We start from the raw sequence: 14,131 nt of genomic DNA on the forward strand, positions 1-14,131 counted from the left end.
TTTTGTAATTTTAAATTTGCCTGTCTACGTATCCGTGTATAGACCAATATAATAAAAACATAATAAGGGAGAGTAATAATGACTTCTGGAAGTCTTAGCAAAATGACACGGTCCCCCAATAAAATAATGCAAAACAAATTTCCATTCACCCATTTAGGCTAATAGAAAATAGAAAGTACTGTTGCAGTTGCCTACATACCGTATGTAGATAGGATCTTTCCCTCTGTTGTGCACGAAGGAAATAAAATGGCGCTTATGTTGTGAGGCTCGGGGTGTAATTGCAGTTGTTGGTGTATAGGTGCGTACCTGTGTGCATGCAGTACACCTACGAAAATATTTCTGTCCTTGATTAGCTGATTGGCAGGTTACATTATTGGGATTGGTTAAGATTTTGGAATTAATGGTCTGGAAGGGTGAGTTTGCAACTGTGGGAAGGGGCAGCGGGGAGTTTCTTTCCATGCAGCGTTCTAAAAGCTGTAAGGAAGGGCATTTATACGATTTCATTCTATTTAATGGAAGCATGATCTGCAGTTAAGTAGGTTGGATAGTACAGGCGGTCCTTGATTTGCGACCACAATTGGAACTAGAATTGCTTTGTTGCTAAGCGAGGCAGTTTTTAAGTGAGTCATGTCTGATTTTACAACCTTTTGTTTACCATAGTTGTTAAGCAAATCACTGCAGTTTATAGGTGAATCATGCCATCGTTAAGCCCAGCTTCCCCCATTGGCTTTGTTTGCCAGCTGGGAAGATTGCAAGCAGTGATCACGTGACTCTCGCATGATGCCACTGTCATAAGTACATGCTGATTGCCATGCACTCGATCACGTGACTATGGGGATGCTGCGACGGTCATAAGTGCAAGGACTAGTTGCAAGTCTCTTTTCAACGACGCCATTACTTTGAACAGTCGATAAATGAATGGTTATAAATTGAAAACAAGCTGCATGTCAGTGTTGTGGCCTGCCAGTGGCCAGAGGAGCTGGCAGCAGATTCGGACAGTGAGGAGGAAGTTGGGGAGGAACCAGGGCCAGTCCTAGAGTCTGGGGAAGGCTCTGATGAGAGCTCTGTGTCAGAGGCAGAGAGGGGGCCGGGGCCGTATGCCAGTTATCAGCTGCCTTCAGAGTCAGACATCAGTGAGACAGACGAACAGTTGGATCCTGTTCCCAGAGTGCACATTTGCAGAGTTGCCAGACGAAGGGAACAGCTAAAGGACAGGGGTGGACTTGGGAGTAAAGCTAGACGATGAATGGCCCCTCCCAAAGGAAATAAAAGAGGAGTGAAAGGGGAATGGAGTTTGCAGGAGACAATTAGTTCACTTAATTGGTTCGTGACTCTCTGATACCCCTTGCCAAGTTTTGCAGATATCGGCCTGGCAGCTCTCCTAGCCAGATAAGGTCTGTGACTTTAAATCCTCCCATGAAAGACTTTGCTGGATGTGAGTGAGCAGAATTCACAGTCAATTAATAAAAGAGGGTTTTGTCGGGACAAGGAGTTTGCTTCATGCTCTCGGGAAGCCTGGGTCAGAACAGTCGTACAGTACTGAGTACAAACAGAAATACAATTATGTGTCTATGTATACAGATACGTTCGACGAAAGAATGTTGTGTTCCCTACCATCGGCATTATTCATATCTAAGCTTGTCTCCGTCTGCTCATCTGATTCCCCTTTTTCCCTTTCCAGCGCCAGGACGCTCGCATTATTGTTGGGCTGTTTTACGAGACTGAGGCACGAAAGGTTTTCTGTGAGGTGGGTACACGGAGTCCTCTGAGCGGACCAGAGAATGCAGAGATAGAATATTTTCCTAGCTCCATTCTGCTTCTGATTCTGGAAAATTAGCATTAGCGGGTGGGAGGATGGCACTAACGTGATGAACTGTTCCATGCCTCGTGCTCCGAGGTTGCTGTGTATGTGCTCGGCTTTGTTACTTTCCAGTGCTTAATGCACATAGCCCATCTCGCAATGCTTTCTTCCACCTACCTGCATGTATTCAGTGGGGCCCTTTCTGTACTGGAATGGTGTGATCTCCAGAGGAAGTGCGGCTTCCTCTGCTTGCGAGTTCACCTTCTTTTATTCCTCCTTGGTGAATGGTGGCAGGTGTACAAGGAGCGTTTGTTTGGAAAGAAATATGTCTGGTTCCTGATTGGCTGGTATGCTGACAACTGGTTCCGCATCAAGGACGCAAACATTAATTGCACAGAGGAAGAGATGAAGGAGGCGGTGGAGGGACACATCACCACGGAGATCGTCATGCTGAACCCAGAAAACACCCGCAGCATCTCTAATATGGTGAGGAAGAGCCGCAACAGGCAAGGAACACGGCCACGTCTTGCTAAAAGGAAAACCTGGTTAATCCGTGGTAGCCAAAATCAGAAGGGGAAATTTTCAGGCAAACACATTTTAGTGAAAGACATAAGCACCTGGTCTTCCCCTCTCTTTCTTCTCCCCTGACCTCATTTTTTAATTTAAATATTTGCATCGATTTTCCTACACTGTGCATTTGATGAAGGGAGCTGTAATTCAAAAAGCTTAGGCCTGCCAGAGTCCTCTTGAGTTTTAAAATAGACTTGCAAATTAATCTAAGAGTTACATTCCTTAGTTTGGACTTATTTACTCTACAAATGAATTGGCAGTCTAAGAAGTGTGTTATAGCCAATAGCACGTAAAATATTTAAATATTTTATTTTATTGCAGTTCACTAGTCAAAATTATATATGTTGGCAGGAGATTTTTTTATAGTATTTCGGCTAAGCAAAAATATTTTTTTCACAAAGATGCTCCCTGGTTTTATTAAAAAGAAAACAAGATTGTTTCATGAAAGGTTCCTTACCATTTAAAAAGAGCTGATTTACTGTATAAAGTAATATTTCTAATTCAGTTAAAATTAGAGTTTTCTTTTGGGTAGCTGAACAGTTATTGATTTCTCTAATAAGATTAATTCTCCTTTTAGAAAACCTTACATTTTTTTGCATTCAATTATGAAACAAACTACAATAAATCTTTGAGTCAAACATTATTTTCAAACTTTTTTACACCAAGATTTCTCTTTTTAATCCGTTTGTAACCCATTTATTAGTACTAAAAACATAATCTCAAAGCAGTGTACAAAAAAATTAAATAAAATAACACTAAAAACACAAAATATAATAAAAATAATATTCTAGAATTAAATCATGCAAACAATTTTAAAGAAATCTAACTGGAACAATGCATTCAGGTAGAAAAGCCTGGGTAAAAAGGCAAATTTGTAAAAGTATCCAAACCACAAAGCAGTTATATTACCCAATAATAGTATTTTACTGCTTTGCAAATGTAAAATATTTCACATATTTTATAGAAGTATTACCGTGTTTCCCCAAAAATAAGACTGGGTCTTATATTAATTTTTGCTCCAAAAGATGCATTAGGGGCTTATTTTCTGGTTATGTCTTATTTTTGGGGAAATATGGTACTAAAGCGCCCATCTGGCTGACAATCTTAACTGGGGCTTATTTGGGGGGGGGTAGGGCTTATATTACGAGCATCCTGAAAAATCATGCCAGGACTTATTTTCCGATTAGGTCTTATTTTCAGGGAAACTGGGTAAATCATGTTTATTTATAAATGTTGCATTTTACTTTTTGCTATTTCTTTTTTTTATTAAAACAATCCCAATAATTATCAATTTCTGCAACAAGGAAGAATGTTGTTTTTCTTGGTCTCCTCCAGACATCAGAGGAATTCATTGAGAAACTGACAAAGCGCGTAGAGAAATCTCCAGAGGAGACTGGGGGTTTCCAGGAAGCGCCATTGGCTTACGATGCCATCTGGGCCCTGGCCCTTGCATTAAACAAGACCTCAGCTGAACTGGTAAAAAAAGGGTTACGTCTTGAAGACTTCAATTACAACAACCAGACTATTACAGACGAGATCTACCGAGCCCTCAACTCTTCAGCCTTTGAGGGGGTCTCGGTGAGTGATCCCTTGAAACTCATCTCCTGAAGGTAGGGAATCTGATGTGCAAAATATTCAGGATCTATCCGTAGGCAAGTCTGTCAGAATTCTGGATCATCAAGTAAGATTATTTTTGAGTGAGATAAAAAATCCTGCATTCTCCTTCCAAGCCTATTTGAATTTTTAGAGCCTTTGGTAGAAGTAAATAGGCTACGCCAAGAAACCCTGATGGTAAGAAAAAAAATATATATAAAGAAGTATTAGTACAGGATGGTAGCGCAGTGGCCTAGTGGTTAAGGCGTTGGACCTAAATATTATGTGGTGGAGTGAGCTCCCATTCTTGCCCCACATCCTCCAACTTAGCAGTTGGAAAGTATGGAAAATTCAAGTAGATAAATAGGTACCACTTGGGTGGGACGGTAACGGTGTTCCTGCGCCCTTGGTGTATAGTCATGCCGGCCACATGATCACAGAAGCGTCTTCAGACAACACTCTCTTCCTTGGCTAAGAAACGGAGATGAGCACTGCCTCCTAGAGTCGGATACAATTGAACAAGGAAAAGCTTTACCTTTTATTAACACAGGACATACGCAGTAATAATGAAAAGGTCATGAAAGATAGTAGATCAAGGATAGGTGTCCAAATTAGGGAACAAAAACTACTTTGTCTATGACCTTTCACCGAGGTTACATTTACACTTTCAGGTACAATATTTCTTCACAATGACAACTTAGTGCTTGAACTGCTTGTCCTGTATTTTTGGAAACTGAGATTCTCAGAAACTTTGCTCTAGAACTCAGACACAAGACAGAAGTATTTCTTGAATGGGACTGTACAACCTAGAGCCAAGTTGACTCAGCTTCTTAATTTCACATCCTTCTGTGATACTGCCACTTTTCTCCTCTGACACTCCTTCTCACCAGAGAGAAACAATCACGCTTTCTCTTACTGTTGGGATGTGGGGCTCCTCTTCCCCAAGGAGCATTGGCAAGACCAGCCCAAACCAGGTTGCCACCATGGGGACCTTCTGTTAATACGATTTCCTTCACTCCCGCAGGGACATGTGGTCTTTGATGCCAGTGGCTCTCGGATGGCCTGGACTCTCATTGAGCAGCTTCAAGGTGAGCAGAGTTCCCAGGATGCTCTACTCTACGGGTTTTCCATGGATTGCAACATCAGGCTGACTTCCATGCCACATGGAACAGCTGCCAAGACATCACACCCACATCATTCCTTCCCTTTTATCCTCTCCCCCTCTAATGCAATACAGATGTGCTGTCATTTCCACTTGGGATTTTTTTTTTACAGGTAGTCCTCAACTTACAACAGTTCATTTAGTGACTGTTTGAAGTTGCAGCAGCACTGAAAAAAGTGACTTACGACCATTTTTCACGCTTATGTCCATTGCGGCATCCCCAGGATCACATTATCAAAATTTAGACCCTGGGCAACTGGTTCGTACTTATGACGGTTGCTGTGTCTTGGGAGTCATGTGAGATCACCTTTTGCAACCTTGTGACAAGCGAAGTCAATGGGGAAACCAAATTCATTTAACAACGGTGTTACTAATTGAACAACTATAGTGATTCACTTAACAACAGTGGCAAGAAAGGTCATGAAAGGGATAAAACTCACTTGACAAATGTCTCACTTGGCAACAGAAATGTTGGGCTGAATTGTGGGTCTAAGTTGAGGACTATCTGTACTGGGTGGCAATCACGCAGTGTTACCGTTACAGAAGTGGTTTTGATTGGCAGGATTCATTTTGCTACTCCTCCCCACCCACCCATCCACCCCACCTTTCTTTTCTGTTAATTTAGCTGTGTGCCGATAACCCCAAGGTGTAACTTATATCACCGGGGGTTTACCTTTCCCCTTTATTCGGAATGATGTGGAAATGTATTTTTCTCTGTGTTCTTCATTCCTGCACTATTGCATAACTCTATGGAAATCCTACCCTTTAAATAAATAAACAAATTACACACACACCTACCTAAAATGGACTTCTGCTGCAGCACAGCTGTACATCCTGTTTCAAAGATTTTGTGACGAAACAGTAAAGTCAGGTGTGTCAGCACCTTGCAGGAAATTATTGCTCTCCTGGACATTGAGGGGAACAAAAGATTACAATTATGTTCTCATCATTGCAGTTTTTTGAGATTATAGCTCATAGAAATATACTGCTAAGATGATGCTCTGAAACAAATGATTGTATTTAACAATACCGTAGATTGTGAATCATACCACTGTGCTTGGAAGCCATGCCATCTCTTTGCCCATATTACACAAAGCTGTATAATATCCCACTGAGGGCAAGTAATTATTCAACATTACAAGGATCAGCACCGCAACAATAAATACTATATAATTATGTAGAAATGTTCAATTCTGCATAATTATGTAGGATTTATTTTACCATGTTTCCTTTTTTAAAAAAGGCAATTAGGTGTCGCTATGCTATTGCTATTTTTTTTAAAGATTCAGTTCCAGCATTCTGACTGTTTAAAAACTGGTCCAATAGTCTATCCTTCCGTAATCAATTCTTCTATTGTCTAGAATTCTTCTCTCTGCCAACAGATGGTGTCTATAAGAAGATTGGCTATTATGACAGCACCAAGGATAATCTCTCCTGGTATAACAATGACAAGTGGATTGGTAAGAGACTGAAAGATGTCCATTATGAATAGGCGTGTGAAAAATGTTTTGACCTCAAGATGTTTTAAGTGTTCTGAGCTTAAAATAAAATACTCTTGCTTTGTTCCAAACTCTAAACAAAACTTAATCATGCAACTAAATTGCCACGGTCGGAGCGCAAATCAACAGCCTAAAAACTTAATCATTCTGAGCGATGGCGTTTTGACTATTTGGGTTATAAGTAAATACTAAAATACTGCTTCAAGCTGAAGCTGGTGGTTTTGAGTGTTCCAAGATCAAAAACAAAGTTTCACATTCCAACAGTTTTCTTCTGAGGCCAGGAATTGAGACAAAATCCTGAAGTTGTTCCACGTTTTGTCCTGCTGTAACACAGTCAAGTGATCATTTCAACAGAAAGTAAAAATAAGTCAGTATAGTAAGTCAGAATAAGACATTTTTTATATAGTAAGAAAGATAAGAAATAAGAATTTTTTAAAAAATGATGCAACTCATTTTTTTCCCCATTTATCTGAGGATAGGAAATTCTAGAGATTTTAACTAGTGAGTCAGAATCACTAATAATCAAATTGTAGGGTGAGAAAATTAATAGGCAGGCAGACAGATATGAATGAACTCCCAGTGCCTAATGGGCTAAATAAGAGATTGATTTGAAAAGATGAAATCTAGCAGTCTAGTGATTTCCTTGAGGCCTAAAAATGTTCTCATCTAAGGTTTAGACCTCCTGGGAGCATCTATACTGATTTACAGTAGATAATGATTCATTTCAAGAACAATTAAGGCAAAGAGTATATTCTTCACAGTGATGGACAAAGGACCCACACTATAAATGGTAGGAATGGGGTCAGATGAATGAGAAACTTTAGAGCTTTCCGCTTCCTTGTATGCATATGGGTTTCTTTTCACACGATGAAGTTAGCAAATACCATTTTTAAGTTATTGTTGAGTAAAATTCATCATTCAAGCATTCCGTATCTGCCAAGAGATGCATCTTGGGAAATGCTCCTTGCGTAGGTTGAGTCAGGTGGAACTGCTTATCCTCAGGCAATGCATCTTTCCAGCTACTCAGGTTACCATATGGAATATCCTCACACGTGGTTAGTCTTTGTGGATCTCCCTGGTAAAAAAGCCTGTGATGTGAATAGGCTCTTGAATTCCTTTCTTCTTCCCATATCTGTCATTGCAGGTGGTGTCCCGCCAGCAGACTATACTAAGGTCATCATCACCTTCCGGTATCTTTCCCAGAAGCTCTTCATTTCTGTTTCGGTGCTCTCAAGTTTGGGTATCCTGTTGGCAATCATTTGCTTGGCCTTCAACATCTACAATGGGCATGTAAGGTGGGCGATACTTTCATTTATTTATTGAATTTATATGCTGCTCATCTCCCTGGCAAGAGATTCTACATAATACATCCAGCTTCTTTTGCTAAGTGACAATTTGTAATCCTATCGTTGAAGAGATACTTTGCAGTCCCTAAGGTTCATTCCCAATGTATCCAGAACAGCAACTGGATTCTGAAATACTGAAGCAGCCATTGCCTGTCAGCATAGATCAGGTGTGAGGAACCTGCAGCAGTCTAGACATTGTCACATTTTAATCCTTATCAGTTTCCCAATCTGATGACTTCCACAGGAGTGGGATTCAAAAAATTTTACTACTGGTTCTGTGGGTGTGGCAGGGGAAGGATACTGCAAAATCCCCATTCCCTCCCCACTCTCATAATTTCCCCACTCTCATAATTTCTCTCATAACTGGCTGGATACCACCTCTGGACTTCCAGTTATGTTGGGATTTCAACTCCCAGAATGTGGAATACAAAGGGTTCCAGCCACCAGTTCTCGGCTTCCCAATTACTACAAGATCAAAATAAAATATTTCAGTTGAATGAACTAGGCAAAATCCATTTTGAGTAGCCAGTTTTAAAAACAATCAAACTCCATTGTTGATTCCATTTGATTTTTAAAAAATATTCTAATTTATGCTTTTGAATTGTTGAATTGGATCTTGAAGGAGCCTCAGCATGCTTTAAGTGAAATAAACAAATACTCTATCTTTTTTATTGTTTTGGGTACCATATGAGATGGGTATCTAAGAAGCTATCTTACTCTGACTCGATATTCCCTGTCTTGGTTGTCTCTAACATGGTACTTTTGGTTGTTCAAATACTCAAACACTCAACTTGTGCTATGCTGGCAGGGAATTCTGCTTGATGGTTTTCTTCTTTTTTTACAGATACATCCAGAACTCTCAGCCATATCTCAACAATATGACAGCTGTTGGCTGTGCACTGGCCCAGGCAGCTGTCTTCCCACTTGGGTTGGATGGTCTTCACATCAGCAAAGACCTCTTCCCTTTTGTTTGCCAGGTACATCATGGCTGCCGTAAAGCTTTAGCGAACATCCTGTTAGTTTAATAACTAAAACAAAGAGTAGGAAACCTGAGGCCCCCACATGCCACCGAACTACATTTCCCAGCAAACCTAACCAACTTACCTAATGATAAATGATGCTAGGAGCTACAATCCTGTAGTTTCTGGAAAACCACAGTTACCAGCCATGAGTTATACATGTACCTAAGACCAAATTTCAGAATTTTTCTTCAGTGAAGTCCCCACCACTTAGAATAGAATAGAGTAGAATAACAGAGTTGGGACCTTGGAGGTCTCCTAGTCCAACCCTCTGCTTAGGCAGGAAACCCTACACCACTTCAGACAAATAGATATCCAACCTCTTCTTAAAGACTTCTAATTCCATTTCAGAACTGAGAGCTACCATGGAAACCAATGTATACAGTTCCGAACTAGAACAGACACTATCATATCAGTGCCCCCAAAAGTTGAACAAATACCCTAACTAGGGTCTTACTTTGTGTGGAAAAAAATGCATTTTTAAGAAGTTCCTAAACATTTAAACATATTAGTATGCAGTAAAAGTATAAACTCCTGTGCCAGTGCTAGATTTTGAGGGCATGGTGTTAGGAAGCCAACTTTTGCTTAACCTGAATTATGTTAAAAGAAATATTGGACTGGGAATTCATAGTAATTGCACCTCATCCCAAGTATTGTCTTAACAGTGGGCAATAGTATATTGGATGTTGTAAACATTTGATTTTAAGCACAGGCCTCCAATCCACGATATAGTAAATAAATAATCAATAGTGATATTGTACCATTTTAAAGTTTTGTGATAACTGTAAATGGAAAAACCGTTAACTACTATATTTTTCTGTCATTAATTGCTCTTTTCATTTGATTTTGTATTCCCCTTGGTGATAAATTCAATAATTCTTGTACGGCAACCGCTTGCCTTTGTCTGCTGCTTCTTGTCTTTAAAATGCTTCTTTTGCTGAGATCCTCAGAGGTGTTTTTGGGCACAGTCTGGATTTATATCTATTCCATATTCTCAAAATGACACATCTAATAAAATGGCTTTTAAGATCCACATTAACTTTATGGTATCAAAATACCATAAATGTAGTGCAAAATACAATTTCATAACTGGTTAACCCAATCCTCCTCTGTCCTTTACATCTTATAATGTTTATATTTAACTTGTATTTTTTCCCTTTGCCATACAAATTGAAATATATCTTTTTGCCATTGCTTGAATAGTACGTAAGCTCTTAAAACATCATTCTGGACAAAACATTCATTTTTATCAAATAAATTATCCCTAACAGTGACAGTTTTAATTTCTCCCATCTTAACATGACCTTTTAAATTTCATTCCATATCTAAAATAATAATTTCAAAATAGCATATGATTCATATTCATCATCATAATACTCAAGTATTTTATTTTTTTCTTAATCTTAAACCAGTTTTCTCCATCAGTTCTATTTGATCTTCTATTTTCATATTTTTGTAAGCATCTTTGTCTTTTGATTATTAAACTTAAAACCTGCTAGCATACCAAAGATCTTTAATTTTTCCATTAATGTTTCAACTCCAAAATTAACACTGGGTCATTTGCAAAAGGATTAACTTATGAATTTCTTTTTTTACCTTAATCTGGTTATTCTCTCATGAAATCTTATGTCTCTATTCAGTAACTCAAGAATTAAAATAAGAGTGGAGACAGCAGGTATCCTAGAATTAAGCCTTTTTGAATGTCACGGTTATATTTTAACATACCGTGTTTTCCTGAAAATATGACCTGTCCTGAAACTAACACCTTGCCACATTTTTCACGTGGGCAAAAATATAAGCCCACCCCTGAAAATAAGCCCCCTGGACAACTCCCCCTCCGGCCAGGCAGAGCACCGCTCACCGACCTAGCGGTATCCCAAAGGCACCGAGCCGGGGGGTAGGCGCTCACGTTGCTTGGTGCCTTCGGGATACCGCTAGGTTGGGGAGTGGCGTTCTGCCTGTCCGAAGGGGGGAGTTGCCGGGCGGCTGCTCCCTTGTGAACTGGCTCCCGAAGAGCCGGGCTCAGCCTCAGAGGCGAAGCAGCCATGAGTTGACCACGCTCACGAGCAGCTGCCCATCAAACCCCCTCTCCAGCTGGGCAGAGCGCCATTCACTGACCTAGGGGGTATCCCTTAGGCGCCAAGGCACCTGGCGCTCTGCCCGCTCCCCAGCCCCCGCGGCTTGGCACATTCGGGATACCCCCTAGGTCAGTGCATGGAGCTCTGCCCGGCTGGAGGGGGGAGTGCACAAGTGCCTGTTCCGCCCTCGCCGCGCTCCGAGCATAACTTCTTCTCCGGCTTCCAAACTCCAAAACTCAGCTACTGAGTCTTCCAGCAGCGACCACTCTAATAGTGCGCTCTATGGTTGTGGGCTGGCTGCCGGACAGAGAGTCTTCCAAACAGAGAGTCTTCCAGCAGCCAGCCCACAACCATAGAGCACACTCCTAGACCGGCCACTGCTGGAAGACTCGGCAGCCAAGGTTTGGAATTTGGTAGCCGGAGAAGAACTTATGCTTGGAGTGTGCCGAGGGCAGAACAGGCGCTCGCACAGCCCCCCTCTCCAGCCGGGCAGTGCCAAGCCGCGGGAGCTGGGGAGCGGGCAGAGTGCCACGTGCTTTGGCGCCTTAGGAATACCCCCTAGGTCAGTGAATGGCGCTCTGTCTGGCTGGAGAGGGGGTTTGCCGGGTGGTTGCTCGTGAGCTTGGTCACCTCCTGGCTGCTTCGCCTCTGAGGCTGTGCCCGGCTCTTCGGGAGCCGGTTCGCAAGGAAGCAGCTGCCCGGCAACCCCAAAACAATAAGCCCTCCCCTATAATAAGCCCAAGGCCATATTTCATGGGGTAAAAGAAAATAAGACCCTGTCTTATTTTCGGGGAAACACAGTAGTTATACGTTAAGAACCATTTGGGCTTTCCATGAAGTATAAATTGATCTTATCTATTTAATAAAATTATCTCCAAGAGTCATGTGTTCTAGAACCCTAAATAAGAAAATCCAATTCAAAATGTTGATGCGTCTAAGAAGATTAGTGCAGAATTGTTTTTCGTTGCGTCCCTCTAAATGCTCCAAAATATCCAAAACATTTCTAATATTATTTCATAATTGTCTTTAAGATAAAAACCCACATTGATCTTCATGAATAAAGTTAAATAAAGTCCTGTAAAATCCAGCCCGCGGGGTGCTTGGATCTGGCCTGCGGGTCCACCCTGGAAACAGCAAAGGACCGGCCCACGGTGCCTCTGCCAGCAAAAACGGAGCTTGTGAGGGCTGCGGGCAGAGGGTTGCAGGAGTCTGTCGCAGCCGAAAAAGGAGCTTGGGAGCCCGTTTTCGCTGGCAGAGTGCTCGGGCCACCATAGGTGCCCCCACACAAGTGAAGTCGAGCTGGTCACGCCCACCCTGGCCACACCCACCACAGCTCCCCAAAGTCTAACACAACCCTGATTCTGGCCCTCAATGAAATCGAATTTGACACCCGTGATCTATAGTGTTAGAAAATGCATCAACTCTCTATGGCATAGATATCTCTCGGGGAAGTCCCAGATTCTCTTGATGGATTAAGAGCTTTGGGGAGGTTCTGACATTCTTTTGTGATGAGGTACTCTAAAGGAAGATATTGACTTAATACAGATTTTTCCTGCTTTCTTACTGTTCTTTTCCCCCACCCCACTTCCAGGCTCGGCTTTGGCTCCTGGGTTTGGGTTTTAGCCTTGGCTATGGCAGCATGTTCACCAAAATCTGGTGGGTGCACACCGTCTTCACCAAGAAGGAAGAGAAGAAAGAACGACGGAAGGTGCGTGTTTCGTCTTGTTATCGCTCGGGGCTGAGTCATTCAAACGAAGCGAGAAATACAGAGAAATAATTTGGATGTACCATGTATTTCTTTTGAACTCTTATTATACTTGGCAACAATTCAGAAGTGGCTTGGGGCCCCACCGAGACAGAATTGGCTTACATTTGCTCAAAAGTTACAAAGGTGTTCATCGTTTTCTATTCCTCAGGAATTTAATCTTGAAACCATACCACGCCCATGTTCCACTAAAATGATTGTTGATAGAGATTAGCGTTCCAGATACTTTATCATTTATATCTGATGGGTGTGTCTTTAGGTGAAAGGATTTGACGTACAAGTTCATAAATCTTAGCAAAGCCCAGGTCTAAGAGTGTATTTACACTTGAGTTTTGCTATGATTTATGACTGGCTGCAGATTTGGAGGGGAGCACACTATTCTCGGGATGGGAGGGCTAGTAAATTTGATCTTATAACCATAGTTCAAAAAAGGCACAATAAATTTCTCTGAGTTCCTTAGCCATGGATACCATGCTTTCTCTCTGCATGTGTGTCCTTAGCCTCTTGTTTAAACACTGCTGAATTTTACTGTTTTGATTTATTGCTTTACCGTGTTTGTGTTTTTACATTCATGTTGATAAATTTCCCAAGGAACCTGTCACTGCAGGAACAGCACTTAAATTCATAGGCACATTGAGGAGGCTGCCTTATATTACCTGTAAATGAAACCATTGGACCATGCAGCCTGGTATTGTTATGACTGGGACTAGTTTCTCCAGTCCTCTCTGGATACAAAACAGGAATTTGGGGGAAACTGTATTTGCACACAACTTGTTTCCCAGAACATCTTTGTGTTGTCTTATTTCTTAACTTTAAGCCCACTTTTTCCACTAAACTTGGGATTTTCCATCATTGAAGTTCCCACACTTTCTTAACTTTCCTCAGTCTGATGCAGGGGTGGGTTCCTGCCAGTTCTAACCTCTTCTATAGAAGAGGTTCCACAAATCTACTGTGCCATTTACAACCAGTTCCAGCTCCCTCCCCCTGCCCGTCCGCACCATGCTTGCCCCGCCTGCCGCTCACTGATTGGCTGGCTCACCAATCGCCCCACCCGCCTCTAAGAGTCCTATCTAAACCTTAAAGTCTTAAAGCTGTCAAGTTGAACATCCCTGGGGGTTTTTTCTAAAGGGTTAGGGGTGCAAGGATCTTCTAACTTGACAGCTTTAAGACTTGCATGCTTCAAATGCCAGAGTTTCTGAGCCAACATTTTGGTTGCTAAGCAAGAGCGTTGTTAAGTGAGTTTCACCACATTTTACAAGTTGGCCATGCCCACCCAGTCACATGACTGCCAAGCCACT

General features: G+C 41.6%; 1 protein-coding gene across 1 annotated transcript in view; it reads left to right on the forward strand.

Moving 5' to 3' along the window:
* GABBR1 (gamma-aminobutyric acid type B receptor subunit 1) overlaps nucleotides 1–14,131 on the forward strand; it is a 200,153-nt gene that overhangs the window by 174,199 nt on the left and 11,823 nt on the right. The window contains exons 11-18 of the mRNA XM_081947416.1: nucleotides 1,682–1,747; nucleotides 2,096–2,287; nucleotides 3,707–3,949; nucleotides 4,989–5,052; nucleotides 6,509–6,586; nucleotides 7,770–7,920; nucleotides 8,816–8,948; nucleotides 12,660–12,776. Coding sequence (XP_081803542.1) covers nucleotides 1,682–1,747; nucleotides 2,096–2,287; nucleotides 3,707–3,949; nucleotides 4,989–5,052; nucleotides 6,509–6,586; nucleotides 7,770–7,920; nucleotides 8,816–8,948; nucleotides 12,660–12,776 — 1,044 coding nt within the window. The remainder of the gene's footprint in view (nucleotides 1–1,681; nucleotides 1,748–2,095; nucleotides 2,288–3,706; nucleotides 3,950–4,988; nucleotides 5,053–6,508; nucleotides 6,587–7,769; nucleotides 7,921–8,815; nucleotides 8,949–12,659; nucleotides 12,777–14,131) is intronic.

The sequence above is a fragment of the Natrix helvetica genome (assembly GCF_964273705.1).
Source record: "Natrix helvetica genome assembly, chromosome: 1".
Taxonomy (NCBI): domain Eukaryota; kingdom Metazoa; phylum Chordata; class Lepidosauria; order Squamata; family Natricidae; genus Natrix; species Natrix helvetica.